This window comes from Tachyglossus aculeatus, chromosome 5, assembly GCF_015852505.1.
Source record: "Tachyglossus aculeatus isolate mTacAcu1 chromosome 5, mTacAcu1.pri, whole genome shotgun sequence".
In the NCBI taxonomy this organism is placed as follows: domain Eukaryota; kingdom Metazoa; phylum Chordata; class Mammalia; order Monotremata; family Tachyglossidae; genus Tachyglossus; species Tachyglossus aculeatus.
Window position 1 is genome coordinate 57,336,127 of NC_052070.1, and position 24,709 is coordinate 57,360,835.

A 24,709-nucleotide genomic window follows, 5' to 3' on the forward strand; every position below is an offset into this window, starting at 1 on the left:
ACCCTTTCCCCTCCATCCAAACTGCTACCACATTAACGCAAACATTTATCCTATCCTGCCTTGATTATTATAACAGCCTCCTTGCCGACTTCCCTGCCTCCTGTCTCTTTCCTCTCCAGTCCATATTCTACTCTGCTGCCCGGATTATTTTCATTCAAAAACGTTTAGACCATATTTCCCCATTCCTCAAGAAACTCCAGTGGTTGTCCATCCACCTCCATCAAAAAGAAACTCCTCATCAGTTGCTTTAAAACACTCAATCACCTTGCCCCTTCCTATGTCACCTTGATAGTCTCCTACTACAACCCAAACTGCATGCTTTATTTATTTTACTTGTACATATTCATTCTATTTATTTTATTTTGTTAATATGTTTTGTTTTGTTGTCTGTCTCCTCCTTCTAGACTGTGAATCCGCTGTTGGGTAGGGGCCATCTCTATATGTTGCCAACTTGTACTTCTCAAGCGCTTAGTACAGTGCTCTGCACACAGCAAGTGCTCAATAAATATGACTGACTGAATGAATCCTCCCTCCCACTCCCACAGCAAATATGTATATATAATTTTTTATTTATGTATATTAATGTCTGTCTCCCCCTCTAGACTGTGAGCTCATTGTGGGCAGGGAATGTGTCTGTTTGTTTTTGTAATGTACTCTCCCAAGTGCTTAGTACACAGTAAGTGCTTAGTAAATACAATTGAAAGAACAAGTGCTCAATAAAAACCATTAATTGCAGTTTTCTGCTTAGAGAACAGAAGAATCCATTTTCCTTGGGTTTTCTGCTGCCCCCCCCCCCCCCAACTCTGATAATGAAAGTTGTGGTATTTGTTAAATGTTTGCTATGTGCCAAGCACTATGCTAAGCACTGGGATAAGTACAGGATAATCACTCTGATGACCTCTCTCTTTAAACTCATTTTTTCCTGATGTGGTGGCCCTTTGAAGTGAATATTTATTCAAGGGCTTTCTCCTGGAAGCTCAAATAAGTTATCAGTCATCATAATATCGATTCACACTCTAGCCTGAGGGATTCAGGTAAGTGTGCTCATTGTAGAGATGGGGATTTGGGCCTTAGAGAGGTTAAGCATCTTTTCCAAGGAGACACAGCACAGAGGCAGAGGTAGAAATAGAATTTGCCCTTTCTGGCCTCTCCAGTCCAGGAGGTCCAAATCACCTATGGGGAGCTTATTACACTGAACCTTTTGCTGGCTGAGTCCATAATCACACTGAGAGTCATAACTGGACTCTTCTGACTCTTCCCAATTTTGCTGGTGTTGGAGGATTCAGTTCATGGAAATGAAAATGGCTCTGAAACTAAGCCTGGGCCTCAAACCAGTCTCAGTTGGGCCAAGGTAGGAAAGCATCAGATAAGGTTTCTCGTTTGATTATTTGTTACCATTCCTGTGCATCCCAATCGATTGATTGTATTTAATGTATTCAGAGCACTGTATAAAGTGCACGGGAGGGTTTAATGCAATAGAATCAGTTGACATAATCCCTGCTTTCAAGGAGTGTACAATCCCCAATCCCAATCTTATAATCCACTTCAGATAAATCCTCCCTGCTTTTTTTAATTTTTAAGGTATTTGTTAAGTCCTTACTTTGTGCCAGGCATTCTACTAAGAGCTGGGGAAGATATAAGATAATTAGGTCATACAGAGTCCATGTCCCACTTGGTGCTAACAGCTTTAATCCTCATTTTACAGATGGGGTACCTGAGACTCAGAGAAGGGTAAGGAATGGGCCTGTTTATTGTTGTATTGTACTCTCCCAAGTGCTTAGTACAGTGCTCTGCACAGAATAAGCACTCAATAAATGCAGTTGACTGACTGATATACCCAAGGTCACCCAGCAAACAAGTTGCAGAGACAGGATTAGGACCGAGGTCCTCTGACTCCCAAGCCCATGCTCTTTCCATTGTGCCACACTGCTCTTTTCACTCATTCATTCATTCAATCGTATTTATTGAGCGCTTACTGTGTGCAGAGCACTGTACTAAGCACTTGGGAAGTACAAGTTTGCAACAAATAGAGACGGTCCCTACCCAACAGCGGGCTCACAGTCTAGAAGGGGGAGTGCTTTTGTGTTGTGATTTCAGGCCCATCAAGAAGGATGCCTCACAATCTCTTCCAATTGTCTCTTCAGGCTTCCCTCAATCTTCTCTTCCCAGGGTCAGTTGATCCAATTACTGTAACCTTTCCTCTTAGGACAGAGCATGAGTCTGAGGGGGAAAGAGATTCCCAGTGTAGGAGGCTTGTAAGATATCAGACCTGGTAACTGAGGAAGATTTCTCCATTCTCTTTCCTGAAGACCTTTCATACCAACTAGAAGCCCATTTCCTTAGAGTGAGTTAGGGCCAGCTCTGTTTATAGTCGGGGAGATGGGCCAGATGACCCTTCCGGTCTGCGGATTTGAATGTCCGGTGAAAACTGGTCCTTTTACAAACAACTCACAGACATATTTGTGGGGATGGGGAAGATAGCAAGGAGAGAAAGGTGCAGCAGAACCTGGCTACCAGAGTCTCCCTCACCAGCCAGCCCCACCACCGGCCACCTCGTTAAACCACTTCCCCTGACAAAAGCATTTTCAAGCAAGGACCTGCTTCAAAGGCACTCTGAATCGGGAGGGTGACAGATTTAGAGGAAAAAAAGCAAAAGGGGAGAAAATATTCTCCTTTCTATCCACACCTCCACTCCTTCTCACACACACAAACCAGTTCATCCCCTCTCCTGCCCATCTTCCCTAAGCAGAGTTCTTAAATGCTCCACACTGAGTGAGGACAGAGTCAGATGAACCTAACAGGGGTCACTTCATCTCCCCATGCCCTCTCTGGCTTTTTTTTATAGAGTCCTGGAGGCTTTGGCTTGGCTTAACAGGTGTATCTTACACTGCAGCTAAGCTGGCCCTTAACTGATTGTGGCTTTCGATAGATCAGTGAGAGGGGGAGAAGCACAAGGGATTGGGGAGAGGGAGCGGAGAGCAGATATCCACAACTATCAGTGCAGCAGGCATCCTGGCCTGAGGCAGAGATATAATGCTCGGGGATGCTTTGTAGTGTAGCTCCCTTTCACCCACCCCCATAATCCATCTTCCCTCTAAAAGAGGAGGGAATGTGGCAAGGATTCAAAGGATCTCAGGAAATCTTGTTTCAAAGCTCCAAATCAGCACCTGCAGTGTCAGTAAGGCCTGAGAGAGCATTTGAACATGGATCAGCTCTAGTGGAAAAGACAGGGAGGAAGAGGATGGGATGAGAGATGGGAGAAGGGGAGGTGGTGGTGGGTGGGAGAGTGGAAGAAATAGAGGGAGAAAAAGGATAAAGTGGAAGAGGAGAAGAGGTAGAGGGTGGAAGAGATAGGATGGGGAGATTGACAGAGGATGAGATGGGACTGGGAGAAAAAATGTCGGTGAGACAATGAGCCTGGAAGAAGGAGAAAGAGATAGAGAGAGAGAGAGAGAGATAAGGAGAGACAACAAGATGGAGATAGAGAGGGAAGGAGAGGTGGATGGGGAAGCTGAGATGAGGAGAAAGAAAATGTGTTAGAGAGAGGATGAGCTGAGTTAGAGAGAGAGAGAGAGAGAAAAAGAGACAGAAAGGGAGGAAGAGAGGGAGATGAGATGGGAATGGGGGGAAAGAAAGGTTTAACTGGAGGTGGTAGGGATATAAGGGAAAATTGGGGCTTTTGCTGCCTTGCTAATTTGTTCTGGAATGGAGAAATAGTCAAGAGGTCTGTGTGTATAGAATGGCAGCTGGAGGGATGAGTATGTGGTATGCTTATGTTTAATAAAAAAAGCAGCTTGCAATTGTTCAGATAAGATTGGAGTGGTTCCACCCTCTGCTCTGTCCACTAGCTCCCAGCAGGCAGCTGCAACCTGGCAGAACCAACTTTCTCCTGGCTCCCCAGTAGCCATGGTCATTTCTACACAGACATAGTACCCAGTCATTTAGGCCCTAGACTAAACAGTGTGTCAGAATGACCCAGATCATTGAGAACAGAGAATTTTTGACCCAAAGTATCCAGACGATGGATGTTAGCCTTCATTCTTGGGTTCTACAGACCTGTCCCTTCCATTTTAAGTTCTACAGACCTGTCCAGCTTCAGGTGTTTCTACTGCTTTCTCCAATAATAACAATTGTGGGTCTGTTAGGCCCTTTCTATGTGCTAACCACTATACTAAGCACTATGGTAGATACAAGATAATCTGGTCAGATACAGGCCCTGTCCCACATTAGGGTTGCAGTCCATTTAGGAGGGAGAACGGGGATTTAATACCCATTGTACAGATGAGAAAACTGAGGCCCAGAAAAATTAAATGGCTTGCCCAAGATCACACAGCAGGGAAGTGGTGGGGTCAGGATTAGTACCCTAGAGCTTTTGATTCGTAGGCCTGTTTTATTTCTACTGGTCCTTGGTGTTTCTCCTACACTTTTTGCCTGACCTGTCTCCCATCTTTTGGGGTATGAATTGATTTGAGATGGACTGAAAGGTCCCTGTGCCCTGGAGCAGGGGTATGGGATATCTTGTCAAAATTTCTCTCTTCCACACACTCTCTCTCCACAACCACACCCATCCCCTCCCCACCTTTGCCGGCGGGCGCAGAGCCTTTTTCTCTATTGGCCCTTTCGGCTGTTCCTGAGTTTGCTTCTTCTTTCTCAACTGCTAGGGCCACAGGAATTGGGCTTTGGAGTATCAAGGGAAGAGGGAGAGGCACAAAGCAGGAGAGGTCACTAGCCCTGCCCTGGCACTAGAGCCCAGCAGCATCTAAGAACATAAAACCATAAGCTAGACCACATCTGGATCAGAGCCATGGCCTCTCCAGCTCAAAATTCCATCTCTGGCAATGGCAGGAAGGGATGCTGGGGGAGACAATAGGCCAACTGCCAGCCTTCCTCACACTGTGGGAGGGGCACATCCAGGCCAGCTCTGGGGCAATCCTGAAGTGGGAATGGCCTTGTTTGGCAGGGGCACATGTCAGTGATGCCCCAAACAGTAAGCATCTCCCCTCCCCGAATCATCAACTGCCTGCAGAAGGGTCAGAATGCTTGAAGCCAGTATCCTCAACACCTCCCACCCCACAAGAGCAGGGACTACCCCTCAGATTTTTCCTTTATGTCTCCCTAACTCTGGCCCAGAAATGACCCTGCCTCAGGGATCTTGGTGCAGGGGTCCTGACAAATGGAGTTTCATCCTACCAAGTTCCATGGGCTGACCACAACCCTATACTTCTGGAAGGAAGGGATGGATGCTGGAATGGCTGTGTTCTTTCCTGATGTGGAAGGGCAGAACCCAGAGGTGTGTCTGGGAGAAGGGAAAGGCACAAGGAAAGAATTCCCTTCTGGATCCACAAGGCAACTTGTTAGGTATTGCCCCTATTCCGACAGCTTCCCTGGATCTGCTCCAACCCATCCCTGATCCTCCACACTTTGTGGGGAAGGGATTTCCAGGTCTTCTCTAAAGATGCATGGTATAGCTTTAGGACATGCACTCCCACCCTAACACCCAGAGGGAAGCTGAGGAAAAAGATGCTACAACCAAGAGGAGCTCTGACTGGGGGCAGATTTACTGGGGGTAGGGGACCCAGCTTCTCAGGCCTAGGCCCAGGCAAGGCTCCGATGAGAGCAGGGGCTGAACCATCTTGGACCTTTGACAAGTGGCATTATTGCTCTCTTTAAGTTTCCTGAGGGGAGAGGGGTCCTGCAGGCTAAGGAAGGAACAGATCACCCTCTTCAAGAGACCTCTATTTCCAAGCATGTTGTGCCCTCTTTCTAAGTCTCTGGGTGGGGTGGGGATCCTCCAAAGAAAGGCTTGGGATTTGGGGGGACTTTTCCCTGACTCTGCTGTCACGGAGAGATCCCAGGGTATCTAATAAAGCCCTGAGGGGGTGCTGAGCTGGGAGATCCACTTTGAAGAAGCAGTAGCCAATAATAATACCAATAATAATAATTATTATTAGCATTATTATTAGGGTATTATGTGTCAAGCACTGTTCTAAGCACAGGGATATATACAAGTTAATCAGGATGGGCACAGTCCCTGTCCCACAAGGGACTCACACCCTTAATCTCTATTTTATTAGATGAGGTAACTGAGGCCCAGAGAAATGAAGTTACTTGCTCAAGGTCACACAGCAGTAATGTGGTGGAGGCAGGATTAGTACCCAGGTCCTTCTGGCTTCCAGCCACTAAGCCATGCTGCTTCTCTATCAATCAAGCCATCAGAGCCGGCACTGGCCCTGTCAATCAAAAGGGCCCTCGGGCAGAGGTTCCACGTGACTGAACATTATTTATTCCAAGACTGTGGCTGTTCCCACCCACCTGATCCTGTATCCTGATAACCCACCTTCCCTCTCTCTCTGGTCCCAAGGTCAGGACTCTCTGGATCCCTGCCCCAGGGTACCACCAGTCCTTAGCCTCTCATCTCCTCTTGCACAACCCCTTGAGCCTCGTCCTGTGGCAGACCAAGGAATCCCTGAAAGGAGGGTGATTGAGATGGGTCAGTAATAATTGTGGTGTTCTTTAGGTGCTTACTATGTACTAAGCACTGTACTAAGCATTAAGGTAAATACAATATGTGCAGATTAGACACAGTCCCTGCCCCATGTGGGGCTCAAAGTCTAAGAGGGAGGGAGAACAGGCATTTAGCTCCCATTTTACAGATGAGGAAACTGAGGCACAGAGAGATTAAATGACTTCCCCAAGAGCATACACTGGAAATGATGGAACCCAGGTCTCCTGACTTTCAGGCCCAGCTAGCTCTTCCCCCTAGGCCATGCTGCTTCTCTCTGGGTTCTGCCAACAGTGCGGCTCAGTGGAAAGAGCACGGCTTGGGAGTCAGAGGTCGTGGATTCTAATCCCGGCTCCGCCACTTGTCAGCTGTGACTTTGGGCAAGTCACAACTTCTTTGTGCCTCAGTTCCCTCATCTGTAAAATGGGGATGAAGACTGTGAGCCCCACGTGGGACAACCTGATCACCTTGTATCTACCCAGTGCTTAGAACAGTGCTTGGCACATAGTAAGTGCTTAACAAATACCATTGTTATTATTATTATTACTAAGAGCCAATGATCAGAGTCCAGAACAGGGAAGCAGGAGCCTGCCCTTATTTCTCTTCCTGGAAAGGGAAGGGACTTGGGTTTACCACAGTGGAGGTGGGAAGGAGGGGGAGTAAGCAAAGACTCCGAGACAAAGGGTCTTCAGAAACTTGGTCAGAAGGTGCTCAGTAAATCATGCCTGCTTGTCTTCCTGCCTGACTGACTGAATGGCCAAGATGATCATGGGTCTAGGCCAGGGAGAGGGACTGATATACCTGTTCTACCCTGCTTATGGGCACTGTTCCTCTCCCCTGAAAGAAACTCAGGGCCCACTCTGACCATCTCTATTTCCCTTTGTTTGGCCCAAGGAGGGCAGGTGTAAGCTACCATTGGACTCCCCAGTTAGAGGCTCAGAGGGAGAAGGCAATGGTCTCTCCACTCCCTGGTCGGGAAACTCCAAACTGCTCTCCCAGCAGCAGACCCCAGCGCCCCTCCTCTCTGGAGCTGCAGCCCCACCACGGAGCCCTGATGGCAGAGATTGAGACTCCTAATTGCACTGCTTTCTCCCAAAGCCGCTCTCGGTTATCGTAGACGGTGCACATTTCCCCTGCTGCGTCTCCACGGCCACAGGCCCTGAGGGCCAGCTCAGAAATGGAGGGAATTAATTACATTTCTTTCCTCCCCTTCTTTTAAAGTGCAGGAAAGCGATGAAATGTCCCAAGAGGCGGCAGGCGGGGGATACGGGGCAGGGATAGGAGGAAGGGAAACAGGGATTGAACAGTGGTAGAAGGGGCAGGAGTGTCCCCTTGAACTCTTGACAGAGCAGTTGTACATTATCTCTGCCCCTTGACAAAACGAGCCCTATGCCCCTCCTTCCCTTACTAACAAACAAGTTTCTAACAGGGCGGAAACCAGGCCTAGGGGCCTGCGCTATGGTTCTTATTGATTTAGCCCCAAGTGCAGCTTTTCACTGAACCTGGGACTGATTTAGAATCAAGGTAGAGGAGAGGGAGTAGGCAGGAGAATGGGGTTGGGGGGTGGGCAGGAGAGGGAGGAGGGGAGAAGAAAGAACGGGAGGGGAAGGGACATCTGTCAATCAGGCTGATGGACAGTTAGCAGATTTCCCTTCAGATAAACCTTTACAGATGTGGAGAGGGTATTGATTTTTAGTTAGTAACGGTAACACACCAAGAAGTAATACATTAGAGGAAAGCAAGGTCAACAACCACAAAAAAAAGCCCAGAAAGAGGACTTTGTGCTCTTTGGAGATGCAGGGAGATTACTGAATCAAACCTAGACTTCCTCAAGTTCAAAAGTTTGCTCGCTGGTGACCTCAGCCCCAACAGTGGGATGATTCCTGCTTGATCCCAACCAAAGAAAGGGGCTATGGTGGGCCGGATCCCTCCAGGGGAGCTCCAAACTGCAGAAGTTGTCCCCTCTCCCATCCCGCTAAGTCTCTGGCTGCTTTGTCTCAGACACAGGGGCAGGGGACAGATTAAGACAAGTCCAGGCGAACTAGTGGGGATCACCAACCTTCTGCAAATTTGTGTTTCTGAAGACTCTCCCTGGAGACCTAGTCCCTGCAACTCTGCCAAAGTGAGAGTTACCCCTACCCACTGCCTGGTCATTAACTCCCTTCTCGTTAGCTCCACTGCCAGTTCAGGGAAACCACTCAGGGAACACAACCAGACTGGGCTTGCCTAATATTGCCCGTGTGTGCTGTCCGTTAATATTTGTGAGAAGCATCCCTAGAACACTGAGAAAAGATGTTAACCGGTGTTGACTTTTGGAAGGGTGACAGGAGAGGAGGGATGGTTGATCTGGAGACCTGGAGAAACCCTGGCAAATTAATCAATCAATTAATTAATGGCATTTACTGAATGCTTACTGTGTGCAGAACAGTATGTTAAGGGCTTGGAAAAGTACAATAAAATAAAGTTGGTTTATAGGTTCCCTGCCCCTAAGCAATTAGTACAGTGCTAAGCACTTAGTAACATGGTCTGCACCCACTAAGTGTTCAATAAATACCATTGATTGAAAGGTGCTTAGAGGCTGGAGGGGGAGACAGATAATAAAAACCACATCTACCCAGAGAAGCAGCATGGCCTAGTGGAAAAAGCACAGAGGAAGTCAGGATTCTAATCCTGATTCCACCACTTGTCTGCTGTGTGGCCTTGGGCAAGTTGCTTCAATTTTCTGTGCCTCAGTTACCTCATCTGTAAAATGGGGATGAAGACTGTGAGCCCCACGTGGGATATGGACTGTATCCAACCTGATTTTAGTGTGTACCTGCTCCAGGGCTTAGCACAGTACCTCACACATAGTAGAGGCCTAACAAATACCTGCCCCTCCAAAAAAAAAAAAGGGTGACAAACCTCAGGGTACCTGCTGTTGAAAGCATGAGCTTCAGTCTGCTCAATAAATAAGATTGAATGAATGAATGAATGGTGTGTGTGTGTTTGTGGAGAGGAAGTGCAAATGGGTATTAAAAGAGCCAGGTTCTACTTGCCTGTTGTGTGACCATGGGCAAGTCACTTAACTTTTCTGTGCCTCAGTTTCCTCATCGGCATAATGAGGGTTCATTACCCATGAGAAGCAGAATGGTCTAATGGATAATAATAATGATTAATAACTATAGTATTTTTTAAGTGCTTACTATGTGCCAGTTGTACAAGAGCACTCAGGCCTGGGAGACAGATGACTTGGATTTTAATCCTGGCTCCACCATGAGCTGTGCTGCTGTGCTGTGTGATCTTAGGCAAGTAACTTAACTTCTCTGTATATCAGTTAACTCATCTGTAAAATGGGAATTCAGACTGTGAGCTCCATGTGGGACATGGATTGTGTCCAACCTGATGATTTTGTAGTGATTTCAGTGCTTGCACATACTAAGCACTGAACAAATATCACAATTATTATTAAATGGCTGGCAGCAAAGTCTAGATTATCTGGGATAATGGGGTTACCCAAAACTTGGCACAGATCTCCCCTGTGTATTGAATATGGTTCCAACTCCGGCTATATTTTAGAGGAGCTGTGTAGCATGGCTTAGTGACAAGAGCACAGGCTTGGAGTCAGAAACCATGGGTTCTAATCACGACCCTGCTACTTCTCAGCTGTATGACTTTGGGCAAGTCACTTAGCTTCTCTGTGCCTCAGTTACCTCATCTGTAAAATGGGGGTTAAGACTGTGAGCCCCACGTGGGACAACCTGAATACCTCGTATCTACCCCAGTGCTTAGAACAGAGCTTGGCACATAGTAAGTGCTTAACAAATACCATCATTAATGTTATTATCATCATTGGCAGTGCTGCAGTTAGGTTTAATTCATCTCCTTTCTCTATATGTCATCACTGTTGTGGTTGCATTTTATCCTCACATCATCCCTATGGAGGATGGGATTGTGAGAGCTGGGTCTTTCTGAGTCACAGAAAGGTCAAGTGGCTTGCTTAAGGTCAAAAAGCAAGTCACAGCCAGGAATAGCAACCCAGCTTTGCCTGACCTCTTGAAGTCCCCAGAGAGGTAGCACATTCAAAAATGCTGTATTACTGTGCAATAAAAATGTCAAGAGCAGAAAGAAGGGACTCTTTTCTTGCCCAAGTCTATGTCCAAACAGCTCAGGATGGGAATAAGACTTGAGGGTCACTTGTGAGTTCATGTGGGACAGGAACTGTATCCAATCTCAACACTTACTACAGTACCAGGCACATAGTCCTGCCTCTGGCCTGGAATGCTCTCCCTTTTCTGACGGATTATCACTCTCCCCATATTCAAAGCCTTATTAAAAGCACATCTCCTCCAAAAGGCCATCCCCGACTAAATCCTCATTTTCTCTTCTCCCACTCTCTTCTTTATCACCCTTGCACTTGGATTTGCACCCTTTATTCACCCTTCCCTCAACTCAATGGCACTTATGTACACATCTGAAATTTATGTATTTGCTTACTTATATTATGCCTGTCTTCCCCTCCAGCCTGTAAGCTCACTGTGGGCAGGGAACATGTCTACCAACTCCGTACTCTCCCAAGCATGTGCTGCACACAGTAAGTGCTCAATAATTGTGATTGATTGGATAGTAATAATAATAATCATTATTATGGTATTTGTTAAGTGCTTTCTATGTGCCAAGAAGCATGAGAACTGCTTCTCAACTATGTGAGAAGCAGCATGGCTTAGTGGAAAGAGCCTGGGCTTGGGAGCCAGATGTCGTGGGTTCTAATCACTGCTCTGCCACTTGTCAGCTGTGTGACTTTGGGCAAATCACTTAACTTCTCTGTGTCTCAGTTACCGTTATCTCATCTGTAAAATGGGGATGAAGACTGCGAGCCCCATGTGGGACAACCTGATTATGTTGTATCTTCCCCAGTGCTTAGAACAGGGCTTAACAAATACTATATAAAAAAAGCACTGTTTTAAGTGTTGGAGCTCTTAAATACAACAGTCATCAGGAATTCCACCCGCTCCCTCCCCACCACCTTTATGAGATGGGCCCGTTTATTGCTCACCAGCCTGGGACAGAAACCTAGCCAGTTTCCTTGTCTGGGATGCAGTTTTCTTGTCTGTAAAATGGAGATGTTACTATCTGCCCCTTATCTGCTGGCTAAAGACACAGGAGAATTATTACTGGGTTGCCTCAGAAGTGCTGTCTATACCATGAAAAGGAGTCTAGGAAAATAGGTGATGAATCCATATCCTCTCTACACTTTAGAGTGCAGGGTTTTGTTGTGTGGAGGAGTGCATTTGCTGGCAGAGGATGGGTGGGGAAATGTTGAGGAGAGAGACAGGTGCAGATGATTGAGGTCTAAGCATCTTGGCCTTAAAGATGAAATAAGGAGTTTCTGTTGAAGGTGACATGGCTGAGCAACAACGGGAGGCTTTTGAGGACTGGGGAAACTTGGACAGAACTTTTTTTTAAAAAATGATCTGGGCAGCAGGGTAAAGTAAGGACTGGAGTGAGAAGAGACAAGAAGGAGGGAGGTAAGCAAGGAGGCTGTCGCAGTGGTCAAGGCACGATAAGTGTTCAGATCAGCATGATAGTAGTCTGGATAGAGAAGAAAGGATGGATTCTATAGATGTTGCGAAGGTACAACTACAGGTTTTGGTGACAGATTTAATATGCAGGTTGAAAGAGAGATAAGCGGAGAATAAATGCCAAGATAATAGGCTTTTGAGACAGGGAGGATGGTGATGTTCTCTACAGTGCTGGAAAAATCACAGGGAGGACAAGCTTTGGGTGGGAAAAGACCGTGCAGACATCCTCCTCTGTAAAACACTTCATACCCAAGAACTTTGAGGAACAGCTCTCTCACGAGCTTCGATTTCTTCTGTCTTAGCTCTGGCTTCATCTGGAACAGAGAAAGGTTGAAAGTAGAATGTAGCCGATGAGCTGCACAAAGGAAGGGGATGTCCTTGGCTGGCATTTCTGTCAGCTCACCCCAGACAATCTATCTTTATGGCCTTCCTGGCGGTTCAGGGGCACTTAACCCAGCCAGGCAGATAAGTCCAGACAAAGAATCAGCCTGTAAAAAAGTGTTACCATTCAGTTTTCTCTCCAGGAAATGGAGCCATGCTCAAGAGAAAGAGGCCAGCTTTCATCAGCTGGTCTGGTATGAATTTTTCCTCTCCCGGAACAAGTGAATGAGGGTTTAGCTATTTCAACCAATTTTGGATCTGCTGGGTCCTTCATCTCTTTTAACCTCCAGAAAAGCACTAAATTTTACATAGAGAAGTACATAAATGCATAGTTACAGAAGTACATAAGTTCATAAATTATACCTAGAGCTAAACTTTACATAGAGTCAGCTGTGTGACTTTGGGCTAGTCACTTAACTTCTCTGTGCCTCAATTACCTCATCTGTGAAATGGGGATTAAGATTGTGAGCCCCACATGGGACAACCTGATCACCTTGTATCCTCCCCAGTGCTTAGAACAGTGCTATGCACATAGTAAGTGCTTAACAAATACCAAAATTATTATTATAGAGAAGCAGCATTGCCTAGTGTATAGAGCACAGGCCTAGGAGTCAGAAGGATGTAAATTCTAATCCCTGCTCTGCCACTTGTCTGCTGTGTGACCTTGGGCAAGTCACTCCACTTCTCTGGGCCACAGTTACCTCATCTGTAAAATAGGGATTAAGACTGTGAGCCCCATGTGAAACAGGGGCTGTGTCCTATCTGATTACCTTGCAGTAAGTGCTCAATAAATATGATTGAATGAATGGCACATAGTAAGTGCTTACAAATTCCATTTAAAAAATTGTTAATTAGAACCCAGAACATGTAATCAGGTTGGTGGAAGCTACAAAGTATGACAAGTATTCTCGCTCTCCATCACCTCCTCCAGGAGGCCTTCCCAGACTGAGCCCCCTCCTTCCTCTCCCCCTCTTCGTCCCTCCACCTTACCTCCTTCCCTTCCCCACAGCACCTGTATATATGTATATATGTTTGTACGTATTTATTACTCTATTTATTTATTTTACTTGTACATATTTATTCTACTTTTTTATTTTGTTAATATGTTTTGTTTTGTTCTCTGTCTCCCCCTTCTAGACTGTGAGCCCACTGTTGGGTAGGGACTGTCTCTATATGTTGCCAACTTGTACTTCCCAAGCACTTAGTACAGTGCTCTGCACACAGTAAGCACTCAATAAATACGATTGAATGAATGAATGAATCTACTGATACAAAAAGAAGAAATAGGCTCAACTGAAGCATAAGGGATTTAAGTTATTGGCTATAAGACCCTGGGATGTGTTAGTAAAAGGAGTATTTGTGATAGGGTCTATTAAGCTCTTTCTGTACACAAGAGCAGCGTACTAAGTTCTGGGAGACAATAAAGACTTAACACAGGTTGGGGTGAGACATTGTCATTGTCCTTCGGGGAGCTCCCAAATCTAAGGCTCACACTCTTATTCAGGAAGGGTGCAGAAATTCATTATCTGGAGAGACTAGATCCTGGGATAGCTCAGTATGGCCCTACCTGGAGGCAGAGGGATGGACCAGTTGACTTCTGAATGGCTGCCCATTCCTGGGATCCTGTGGTCTAGAGGAATGTCAGTAGGAGTGCCTAGAACAGTGCTTTGCACATAGTAAGCGCTTAACAAATACCATCATTATTATAGAAGGTAACTAACAAATGAAGCTCACCTTGAGGGAAGACAGACGGGAAACTGACCATGACTGGCCTAGGGCAAAGGCAGAGCTGAGTTTGGTTTCGGAATTGGTTCAACTGAACAAACTGGTCCCTATATACTCATTTGAAAGCTTTCCTTTACCACTTTATATTTGGGAACCAAGTCTTGGACAGATGGGAATCAAATGCTGAGCACAGACCAGCATGGCCTACTGTTAGCAAAAAAGAAACTGCTCCTTTTGAGCAAGAGCTATGTAAGGAATGAGATGCATAGTGTTCCATGAGTTGCAAATGTCAAACATGACAATAAATGGAGTAGATTTTTTTTGTGGGTCCAGTGTGGGCAGGACTGTGGATCCCACATTGGCCTTTCACTCTCCCACGTAGTCATAGGTGAATTTCACTACCAGTGGTGTCTCTGAATTCTAAGGACAGTTCTCTCTCTCATATACAGAGAAAGAGCAAAAAAGAGAGACATCTGTTCTTAGAATTTATATGTATATAGATACATATATACAAGGAGAGAGAGCGGACTGTCCTTTCATATATATATATATATATATATATATATATATATATATATATATATATATGTGTGTGTGTGTGTATAAATGTTTTCATAATTTTTAAAAATAGTATTTAAGGGCTTACTATATACTGTACTAAGCACTGAGGTATAGAGAGGATAATCTGGCTGGACACGGCTCCTGTTCCACATAGCGTTTACAGTCTTAATCCCCATTTTACAGATGAGGTAACTGAGGCACAGAGAAGTTAAGTGAGCTGCCCAAGGTCACAAATGAGATCAGTGGTAGAGCTGGAAATAGAGCCCAGGTCGCCTGACTTAGGCCTGTGCTCTTTACATTAGGCCACACAGATTCTTTTAAAATCATTTTTACTTGTTATTACTAACACCTGGGCATTGTTTTCCATAGTATAGAGTGATGCAAATTCAAAAGACTGAAAAGTGTGGTAAATGGACCAAGTTTACACAGACTTCTAATTGGCTGCTTGTCCCTTGAGTGATTTGGCTTCCTAGGGTTCCTCTGGAAGGGAAAATATGTAATGATGCTTATGGAGTTTCCAACAGACCTGTGGCTTCACCTTTAATACTCCATTATTTGCAACACTATTATTTGTATAATCACTATTAGTATTCTTCAATCAATTAATCAATCAGTCATACTTATTGAGCACTAACTGTGTGGCACTTGGGAGAGTACAATATTACAGAGTTGGTAGACACTTTCCCTGCCCACAACGAGCAGATGGTCTAGAAGGGGAGACAGACACTATTGTAAATAAATTAGAGATATAATAAACAAATTATGGATACTGTTATTATTATTATTGTAACCAAAATCAACCAGTAATTGCTGATGCTCTCTTTGGCTGTGGCCCTGGGCTAAGGACCCTGGAGACTTTACATAGTCAGGAGAAGTCAGGCTCCCTAACCTGCAGATTGTCGCTTTTGACGCACCCAGAGAAGTGGGTAATGATTTAGTGTTGAAAACACAGGCCAAGCTCTTTTCCCTCTGGAATTCCAATCCCAGGCCTTCCCTGTTTGCTCAGATGAAAGAACACTATCAGGGCCTCAGTTTCCCCATCTTTAAAATGAGGACAGGATTCTGAGAAAAGTGCTAGGAGAGGCCATAATGAGGGCAGGGGCCAGAGCCTCCTCATTTTGTTTCATTTCCCCCGCAAGCACTTTGGAGTCATGGTCTCACCTGAGAACCCACAGTTCAAGCTAGTGTCCAACAAGAAGTAAAAGCGTGAATTCACCATGTGCAAAGATAGAGAGCCAGAGGCAGACCCCCGGGCGTACTATGCCTGCTTCTTCCTTTAGTAATTTCTAGCCAACTTCCATTAACTCTGGAGTGAGCTACAGAGACAAGCACATTTCATAGCCCAGCTGGGTGTCTTGAGCTCTTTTCCAAGGGGCATGCTTGTTTTGTGGATTTCAGTCTGCTACCAGAAGTGGTTCTTCAGCCTTGTTTTGTACCTCCTGACCCCAAATTGTCTCTAACACGCCCATGATTCATGAACAAACAAGGAAGAAGGTGTGTTTAGCTGGAGCCTGGAGAGAAGATGGGTGGGAGAGAAGGGGAATTTCTCCTCTGTGAGTACCCCCTGTGGCTTGTTTATTTTATGAGATGCTGAAACCTTTGAATAGTAATGATAATAATATTAGCAACCATTATTACTAGTAGTATTATAATCCCAGCTTCACCACTTCTCTGTTGTGTGACTTTGGGCAAATCAATTTCTCTGTGCCTCAGTTACCTCAACTGTAAAACGGGGGTTAAGACTGTGAACTCCATGTGGGACATGGGCTTGATAAAGTGCGCTACATACAGTAAGCACTCAATAAATACCATTGATTGATTGACTGAGGGTGATAACCCTGGAAATTGTGGAGGCTCTTTTCCTAAAGGTCTTTGGGAATGGGAGACCACTGCCGGTGTGGTCTGATTTAAGTGACCTCACTGGTTCCTTCATGGCTCAGGAGTTACTCATTTCTTTGAACTCTGTCTCAGTGAAGAGATCTTGGTCAGGGAAGTGTTCTCTGCAGGTCAGGAAACTCAACAATCTGCCAGCCTTGCGGGTAGCAAGCGTTGGTGGTTCACTTTATTTACTGTTCAGAGATTTCCTAATTCTGCCCAGCAAATCCAAAGGTGTATATTTTTGTGCTATTCCTATTTAATTGTGCATAGCAATTTGCATAAATTTACGCATTCCTCGCTAAGGCCCTGACTCGACCTAGGTAAAAATCAAATTTATGAGTGTGATGTGTCGCTAATGAACTGAGGCTCAGGAACACTGGAAGGAGTGGAGGTAGAAGGCAGGCAGGGGACCAGCTCGGGAAGAAATGGTGGCCGGGTCAGTTTTACAGACCTGCTGGCTCTGATGGGAAACAAGAGTTGGGTTCCTGCCCCTGACATACTCTGTCTCTCTGTCTCTTACAACCCAGGTTATGAGTATCCTGAGCAATCCCAGTGGTGTGCCCCCGCAGCCCCAAGCTGATTTCTCCATCTCCCCCCTCCACGGTGGGCTGGACACCACCAACTCCATCTCGGCTAGCTGCAGCCAGCGGAGCGACTCCATCAAGTCTGTCGACAGCCTTCCCACCTCTCAGTCGTACTGTCCCCCCACCTACAGTACCACTGGCTACAGCGTGGACCCCGTGGCTGGCTACCAGTATGGGCAGTACGGACAAAGTGAGTGGAAATGGGCTGGCCTTGGTTGTTCAGTAGAGAAGCAGCATGGCCTAGTGGGTAGAGACAGGGCTGGGAGTCAGAAGGACCTGGGTTCTAATACCAGCTCTGCTACTTGTCTGCTCTGTGATTTGGGCAAGTCACTTCTCCATGCCTCAGTTGCCTCATCTGTAAAATGGGGAAAAGACTATGAGCCCCATGTGGTACAGGGACTGTGTCCAACCCAATTTGTTTGTATCCACCCCAGCGCTTAGTTCAGTGCCTGGCACATAACAAGCACCATTATTATTATTATTATAATAACAATATTACTATAACAATAATAATAAAAAAATAATACTACCGATCGATTTCCACCCTGGGCAGCACTGTTCTCTCTCTCCTCACCTTCACTGTTCCTTCCACCAGGGATTCTGGGAGATTTTAGCCCCAAAGCACCAGATAATAATAATGATAATAATAATAATAATGGCATTTATTAAGTGCTTACTATGTGCAAAGCACTGTTCTAAGAGCTGAGGAGGTTACAAGGTGATTAGGTTGTCCCACAGGGGGCTCACAGTCTTAATCCTCATTTTACAGATGAGGTAACTGAGGCACAGAGAAGTTAAGTGACTTGCCTGAAGTCACATAGCTGACAATTGGCGGAGCTGGGGTTTGAACCCATGACCTCTGACTCCAAAGCCCGGGCTCTTTCCACTGAGCCACACTGCTTCTCATTCCCCCATTGCTGGACACTAACAGGATGGGACTGTAGGATCTGGGATTCAGGGGGCTTCTACTACTACTACTAATGATGATAATAATAATAATGATGATGATGAGAATGAGAATAATTATTGTGGTCTTTCTCAAGCACTTACTATGTGTCAAGCATTGTACTGAGCACTACAGTAGATACAAGATAATCGGCTTCCAAATGGGGCTCATAGTCTAAGTAGGAGAGAGAACAGGAATCGAAACCCCTTTTTGCAGATGAGAATACTGAGGCACAGAGAAGTTAAGTGACTCATCTAAGGTCACACAGGGGACAAATGGGGGAGCTGGGATTATAACTCGGGTCCTCAGACTTCCAGTTCCTCTATTAATTCTGTCTCCAGATCTGTGGTCCCCAGTTAGAGTTCCAAAGGGGTCTCTGGGCATCCTTTCATGTGGCTTAGGACATCTGCCCCCTTCTGCCATTTTCTTTGCCATTTGTCTTTGGTTTGGGTGGCCTGTCCAGTGAGCCTGCTTGGGTGAAAAGATAAAAATTACTCATTTTTAACTTGGAAATTGTCTGAGAATAGTCAGTCAGTCCTATTTATTGAGTGCTTTCTGCACGCAGAGCACTGTACTAAGCACTTGGGAGAATACAGTATAAAAATAAACAGACACATTCCCTACCCACAGCAAGTTAACAGTCTAGAAGGTAGAATAGCTGACCCAATCTCTGCTGGTGCGTACAAATGACATGAAAATTCAGAGTGGGCCCTCCAAACAGTGTCAGGTCCCTCAAGTGACCCTTGTGGAAACTCTTGTGGGGATGTTGCTTTATAGGGCAAGTTCTGATTTCAGAATTCCAGAGTTCTCCCACCCCAGTCAATCAATCAATCGTATTTATTGAGCGCTTACTGTGTGCAGAGCACTGTACTAAACGCTTGGGAAGTACAAGTTGGCAACATATAGAGACAGTCCCTACCCAACCCCTTCACTGCCCTGTAGAGCCAAGTGGCCAGCAGTCAATGTCCCGGGCCATGCAGCCATAGTCCTTTTAAAAACCCCAACCCCTGATTGCCAGGCACTCCTAACTGATAAGTGACCAGGCAAGCGACAGGAGACGGGGTGGGACATTTGGGAAAGTCCCTGTGCCATGGAGCCAAGCTCGTTTTGGGCAGGGAATGTGTCTGTTTATTGCTGTACTGTGCTCTCCCAAGTACTTAATGCAGTGCTCTGCTCATAGTAAGTTCTCAATAAATATGATTAAATTGAATTGAAGATGAGGGTGGCACTACTAGATGGATGGGGGCTGGTAAGGACCATGAATCTGAGATCCTCTACCAATCTACCCAGTCCATCCTGCCCCAACTGGTCCCTCCAGTCCCAGCCCAGAGAGCTCCAGCCTGTGTCCATGGAAGCAGCAAGACAGCCCAAGGGGGCAGGGGCATGGGGGGGGGGGGGGGCGCTCCTTGGTCCATGGGTGAGAAACAGCGTGGCTCAGTGGAAAGAGCCCAGGCTTTGGAGTCAGAGGTCAGGGGTTCAAATCCCCCCGCCAATTGTCAGCTGTGTGACTTTGGGCAAGTCACTTCACTTCTCTGGGCCTCAGTTCCCTCATCTGTAAAATGGGGATGAAGACTGTGAGCTCCCCGTGGGACAACCTGATCACCTTGTAACCTCCCTAGCACTTAAAACAGTGTTTTGCACATAGTAAGCGCTTAAAAAATGCCATTATTATTATTCCTCTCCAGAATAAACAGCTACATTCCTCGCCCATAGAAGCAGAGCTCACTGAGGGGCATTCAGCAAGGGAGTTGGGGAGGGGGGACGGTGGTGCAGTAGGGGAATTAGGAAGGGGGGGGAGCAGCCAGGCCAGGGCAGGGTTAGGAACAGAGGGCAGGGAAGAATGTTAGTTCATTCTCCCAGATTAGCCCCAGGGACCCCTGCACAGTGCTCACCTGTTGGTGTTAAACTAATCAGGAGGGTGACCTGGGCGGGGTGAAAGGGGCAGCCCCTCTCCCTACCTCTCTGGCCCGCCGTGGGCTTGTCCTCAGTGACCTCGGCTTCCTCGTGCCACGGCACTCTCCCCCTCCGTCACAGCCCCTTTAATGTCTTTAACTTCTCGGGCTAAATGGGAACCGGCTGGAGTCCCAGACGGGATCAATAGTCCGCTTTCCTCCCTGCTCCTCTGGGCCTTGCTTTTTTGCAGAGCGAGCTGGAGTAGTGACCCTTTGACCTTCCCCTTGCTCCTGGATGTAAGCTGAACACACATGCTATTGATAAAAATCTTAAACAAATGCCCAAACCGTGTACACCCAATAAAGCTCCCCCAGGGCAGAAGGTTAGTCACACCCCATGTGTGTAAAAAAAAAAAAAAAAAATCTAGGAAATAAAATTAGGGGGGGAAAAAAGACGAGGAAGAAAAGGATAGAGAAAGATCAAAAGGAAGAAGCCGAGAAGAAGGAGAAAGAAACGTTTGTTTTGTTTTGCTCTGGGAAATGAAGGAGGTAATTCAGGAAGGAACCCTTCGGTCCCCTCTAACCCTTCTAAAAATCACATGGGGACCCTTTGTTCTGCTCCCCAAGCCTCATATCCTAGTTTGTTCATTTCCCAGATTGGACATCTAGGGGCTGTCTGGTCCCACTGGTCTCTGGCTACTGTTAGTCCAAAGGGACCTTCTGCCCCAGTATCCAAATTTCCCCCACTGCCTCCCTCAGGTCTTCCTGCTGCTGGAATTCCCCCAGGTGTGACTGACCAACTTAGCTACCCCTTACTCTTTGAACAGCAAACAAAATCCTGGGGGACGACCGAGTTGCAGGGTGTCTATGAACTTTTGTGGGGAGGAAAGATTTCACCTTTGAGACCCAGGAAGGTCTCTGGACCCGGGTTTTTGGAGAGGTTTATCTTCTTCCCATAAGGTGGCTGGATTTGGTATCACTGAGTAAATCCCAGAAGGGGCTGGAATACCATGATAGTACAAATTAAGTACTCCCTAAATGCCAAAGCACTGTGCTGAGCACTAGGGTAAATGCAGGTAATCAGATTGGACACAGTCCCTGTCATAAACATGGCTCACAATCTAAGAGGTAAGGAGATTTCTCTACACTGTAAGCTCGTTGTGGACAGAAAAGATCTAACAACTCTTCTGTACTCTCCCAAGTGTTTAATACAGTGCTCCACACCCAGTAAGCACTCAATAAATACCACTGACTGATTGATACATTTTCAGTAAGAAGTCCGACTGGAAATGTCTTCCAGTCCTCCTTTCCATTCCAGTAGCTTTTTAACACCCCTGGACACAGGAGGTAAAAAAAGGCCAAGGCAAGCAGTGGGGAAGTGTATACCCACCCCCAACCGTCCCTCTTAGATGAGCAAATGGGCCACATTCATACATTTGTGCAAAGCCCACCCTCCCAACCTCATCCCACGTCCTCGTGCAGGTAACCATCATGTTCCCCGATCCCACCTCACCTGTCCTCACTGCACACCTTGAAATCACTCATCTTTTGAAATAACCACTACATAATGCACACTCACGTATACTACCATCCACATACACTCGACCTACACGTGGGCAGATCTCTTAAGTCACCAAGGACAGCAGGCCTCTAGCAGGCCCTGTGATCTTACTACTTTCCAAACTTTAACCATTCCTCTCATGAGCAGATGGGGATGGACCAGGGGCGAGGGAGGGGGAGGGGAGCGGGGATGCCAGATTAATGTAGTCTTGGCGGTTCCCAGAGGCCATTGCCGTGCTAATGATGCCGGTGATAGAACGCAGAAGTGTGAAAAGAATTTTAATAGATATGACAAGTCTAATAAGAATTTGTGTCTGGAAGAGACCTCCTTTGGGGCAGGAGCCTGACAAGACGTTGACGGCTGAAATTTGTTTACTCGTTGGCATCGCCGGTACATCTCCTGCCAACTCCTTATTAATCTAATTTGAGGCATTTATAGCCAGGGAGAGAGAGCGCGTGGGTTTGACTGAGCTGTAATAAAGAATGTCACAGCCCTGGCCTCTCCACTCCCTCTCCAACCCTCCACTTTCCTTCCTGGGGAACGGGATTCAAGTTAGATCCCTGTCCTGAGGTGGATCCTGCTTGGAACTGGTTTGGCATTTGGGAAGGTCCAGGGATCTCCAGAGAGGTAATGGAGCTCTGAGGGATGTTGGTTACCATGGGATATTTGCAATTTCCAAGCCCTCGCAGCTGCTTCCTTGATAATAATGGTAATGATAATAAAAATAATAATAATAATGGCAATACTTGTTAAGATCTTACTATGTGCCAAGCCCCAAGGTAGATACAATACAATTAGACACACTCCCTAACCCACATAAGACTCACAGTCTCAGGAAAAGACAGGTATTTAATCCCCATTTCACAGATGAGGAAACAGATGGAGAGAAGTTACTTTAAGGAGGGGGAAAGGAAGAAACAAGAGAGAGAACAGAAGGAAGAGAAGGAGGAGCTAAGCAGGATCGCTACTGCTAGTTCCCAGTTCCTACCACCATCATTTGGGCCCCTAAGTGGAGACAGGACCAGCCCTGGAGGGACAGTGGACCTGACCCTGGGAGACACCGCATGTGGACTGACATTTCTTCTTCCATTGCAGCTGCTGTCGACTACCTGGCCAAGAACGTGAGCTTGTCCACCCAGCGTAGAATGAAACTGGGTGAACACTCCGCGGTTCTGGGGCTCCTGCCCGTGGAAACAGGCCAGGCCTACTGAGGAGCACCCCTGGGGGATTCTGGCCCTGCCCATCCCTCTGGGATCAACCTATCACCACAACCACCACCACCAGCATTCCAGAGACCCACCTCTACCAAGTCCTCCCCATCCCCGCCCCTTCCTCCATCTGGATCCAAGTCAACAATTCCACCCCACACCTGAGCCACCGAGGAGACAGGGCCGAAATGGGCAAGAGACTTTCCAGGAACCCCAGTTTCTTCCTGACCAATCCCTGAGTTACATCTCCCCAAGCAGCAACCTTGCCCAAGGCCTGAGATGTGGAATAACTTTACTACCACCCTCTGGCCACACCCTTCCCCCTTTGCTCCCTCTTACTGCTGGACTGCAGAAAGTGCTTAAGGATTTACCCTTGTCTTAGGACCCCCCAGTGGACTGGTAGGGGGAATGTGTAAGCTCTTCTGTGTACAATACCCACACATATACATAGATACACTTTATAAATGGTGAGCTTGAAGAGCAGAGGGAAACTAAGATGAGAACAGTGGTTTTGAGGGTGGAACCACTGAGCCCTTTGGACCAAATGAAAGTCTCGGGGACCAAGGCAGCTTTCCTTAGGAGGATTGGGAGTAGAGGTATGACCAAAGGGAGTGATTGACCATTAACCCAGTAGTCCACCCTAGTTAATGCAAGTGAGTCATCACAAAAGCAGGACTTAAATGAAGAACAGTCGGAGTTGAGTGGCTTGACAGCAGGAAGGCAGGGAAGGTGAGAGGGTTTGCGAAAGGCCCAACTCAAACATTCCACCAAGGAATCACTGAAGCCCTGGTCAGTAGCTTCGTACAGGATGCTTGCATTCTCTCCTAGACTGCTGGGGGCAGAAGATGAGGTGGGGAGGGCCAGGGAGAAGAGGTGTCCTCTACTGTCACACTGGCAGGGTGGCAAGAGTACTACAGCACTGGCCAGATGTGACAATGGAAAGCCTCAGTTCCCTGCACCAGAGGTCCCTTTGGGTTGACTGTAGAGCCTCTTGTGATCACATTGTTCTCTCAACCTGCTGGCTCATTGGATAAGCAAACAAGCTCCAGTGAGGAAGCTATGGAAATCTCAAACCCTCCGGACCACCATTGAAACTGCCTAAGACCAACTATGGCTTGAATTTCATCTCCCATCAGCACTAACCTGGACTAGCCTATACACTCAGGATCTTACCCAATTCACTTCCTGAAGGACCCCCCAACAAACACCCCTTCTCATCCTTTAAAAAGACTCTCTTCCCTCCACTCTCTTTCTTTAATTCTCTCTACTCTTCCTCCCAGCTCAACATGGCAGCACAGGCCCTCTCCAGGGAGATCTCTACTGGTAATTTTGCTTCTTCTAGAACTCACTGCCCTCAGATTACAGTTTCCAATCCCTGCCCTCCAGTTCTGCCCTGGACCCCAGGGTTCCTTAACTCCAGCTGCTGCCAGTAAATCAGCCAGAAGATCCCTAAGTAGGTAGGCTTTGTTTAGGCTCTAGCTCAACTGCCAAATGTCTGATTCCCCATTAGAAGGTGGGGCTACAGAAATCACCTGCCTTCCTGTACTTCTGCTCTTTTGATATAGGCATCCTCCCTCCCCCAGCCTCTCAGAAAGGGTGGGCATAGTTGCCTGGACCAAGAAACAGCTGGAGTTGGCTGATGTTCCATGATTATCTGAAGCCCGTATTAGATGAACAGAGTGGGAGTCCCCATTCACGAAATCTGCCTCTTCATTTCCTTCTGCAAATCTCATCCAATCATTTTCCTTCCTGAAGGAAGCTCCAGAGGCACTCCAGACCCCTCCCTTTCCCTCTGATAGGGCTTGTCACCATCACCATCAATCAGTGGTGCTCCAACTGAATGTGAGGTATTCAGCTTGGTAGGAATGGCCACTCTGTCTCCAAACGGGTTTTTCTGAATCCCCTTCCCCACT

At 46.7% G+C, this 24,709-nt stretch overlaps 1 protein-coding gene across 2 annotated transcripts in view; it reads left to right on the forward strand.

Annotated features, from left to right (window-relative positions):
* Positions 1-22,799, forward strand: part of PAX7 (paired box 7) — a 177,963-nt gene extending 155,164 nt beyond the window's left edge. For both annotated transcript variants that reach the window (XM_038746988.1, XM_038746990.1), the window contains exons 8-9: positions 17,133-17,379; positions 22,684-22,799. In XM_038746988.1, coding sequence (XP_038602916.1) covers positions 17,133-17,379; positions 22,684-22,799 — 363 coding nt within the window. The remainder of the gene's footprint in view (positions 1-17,132; positions 17,380-22,683) is intronic.
* Positions 22,800-24,709: the final 1,910 nt, after the last annotated feature.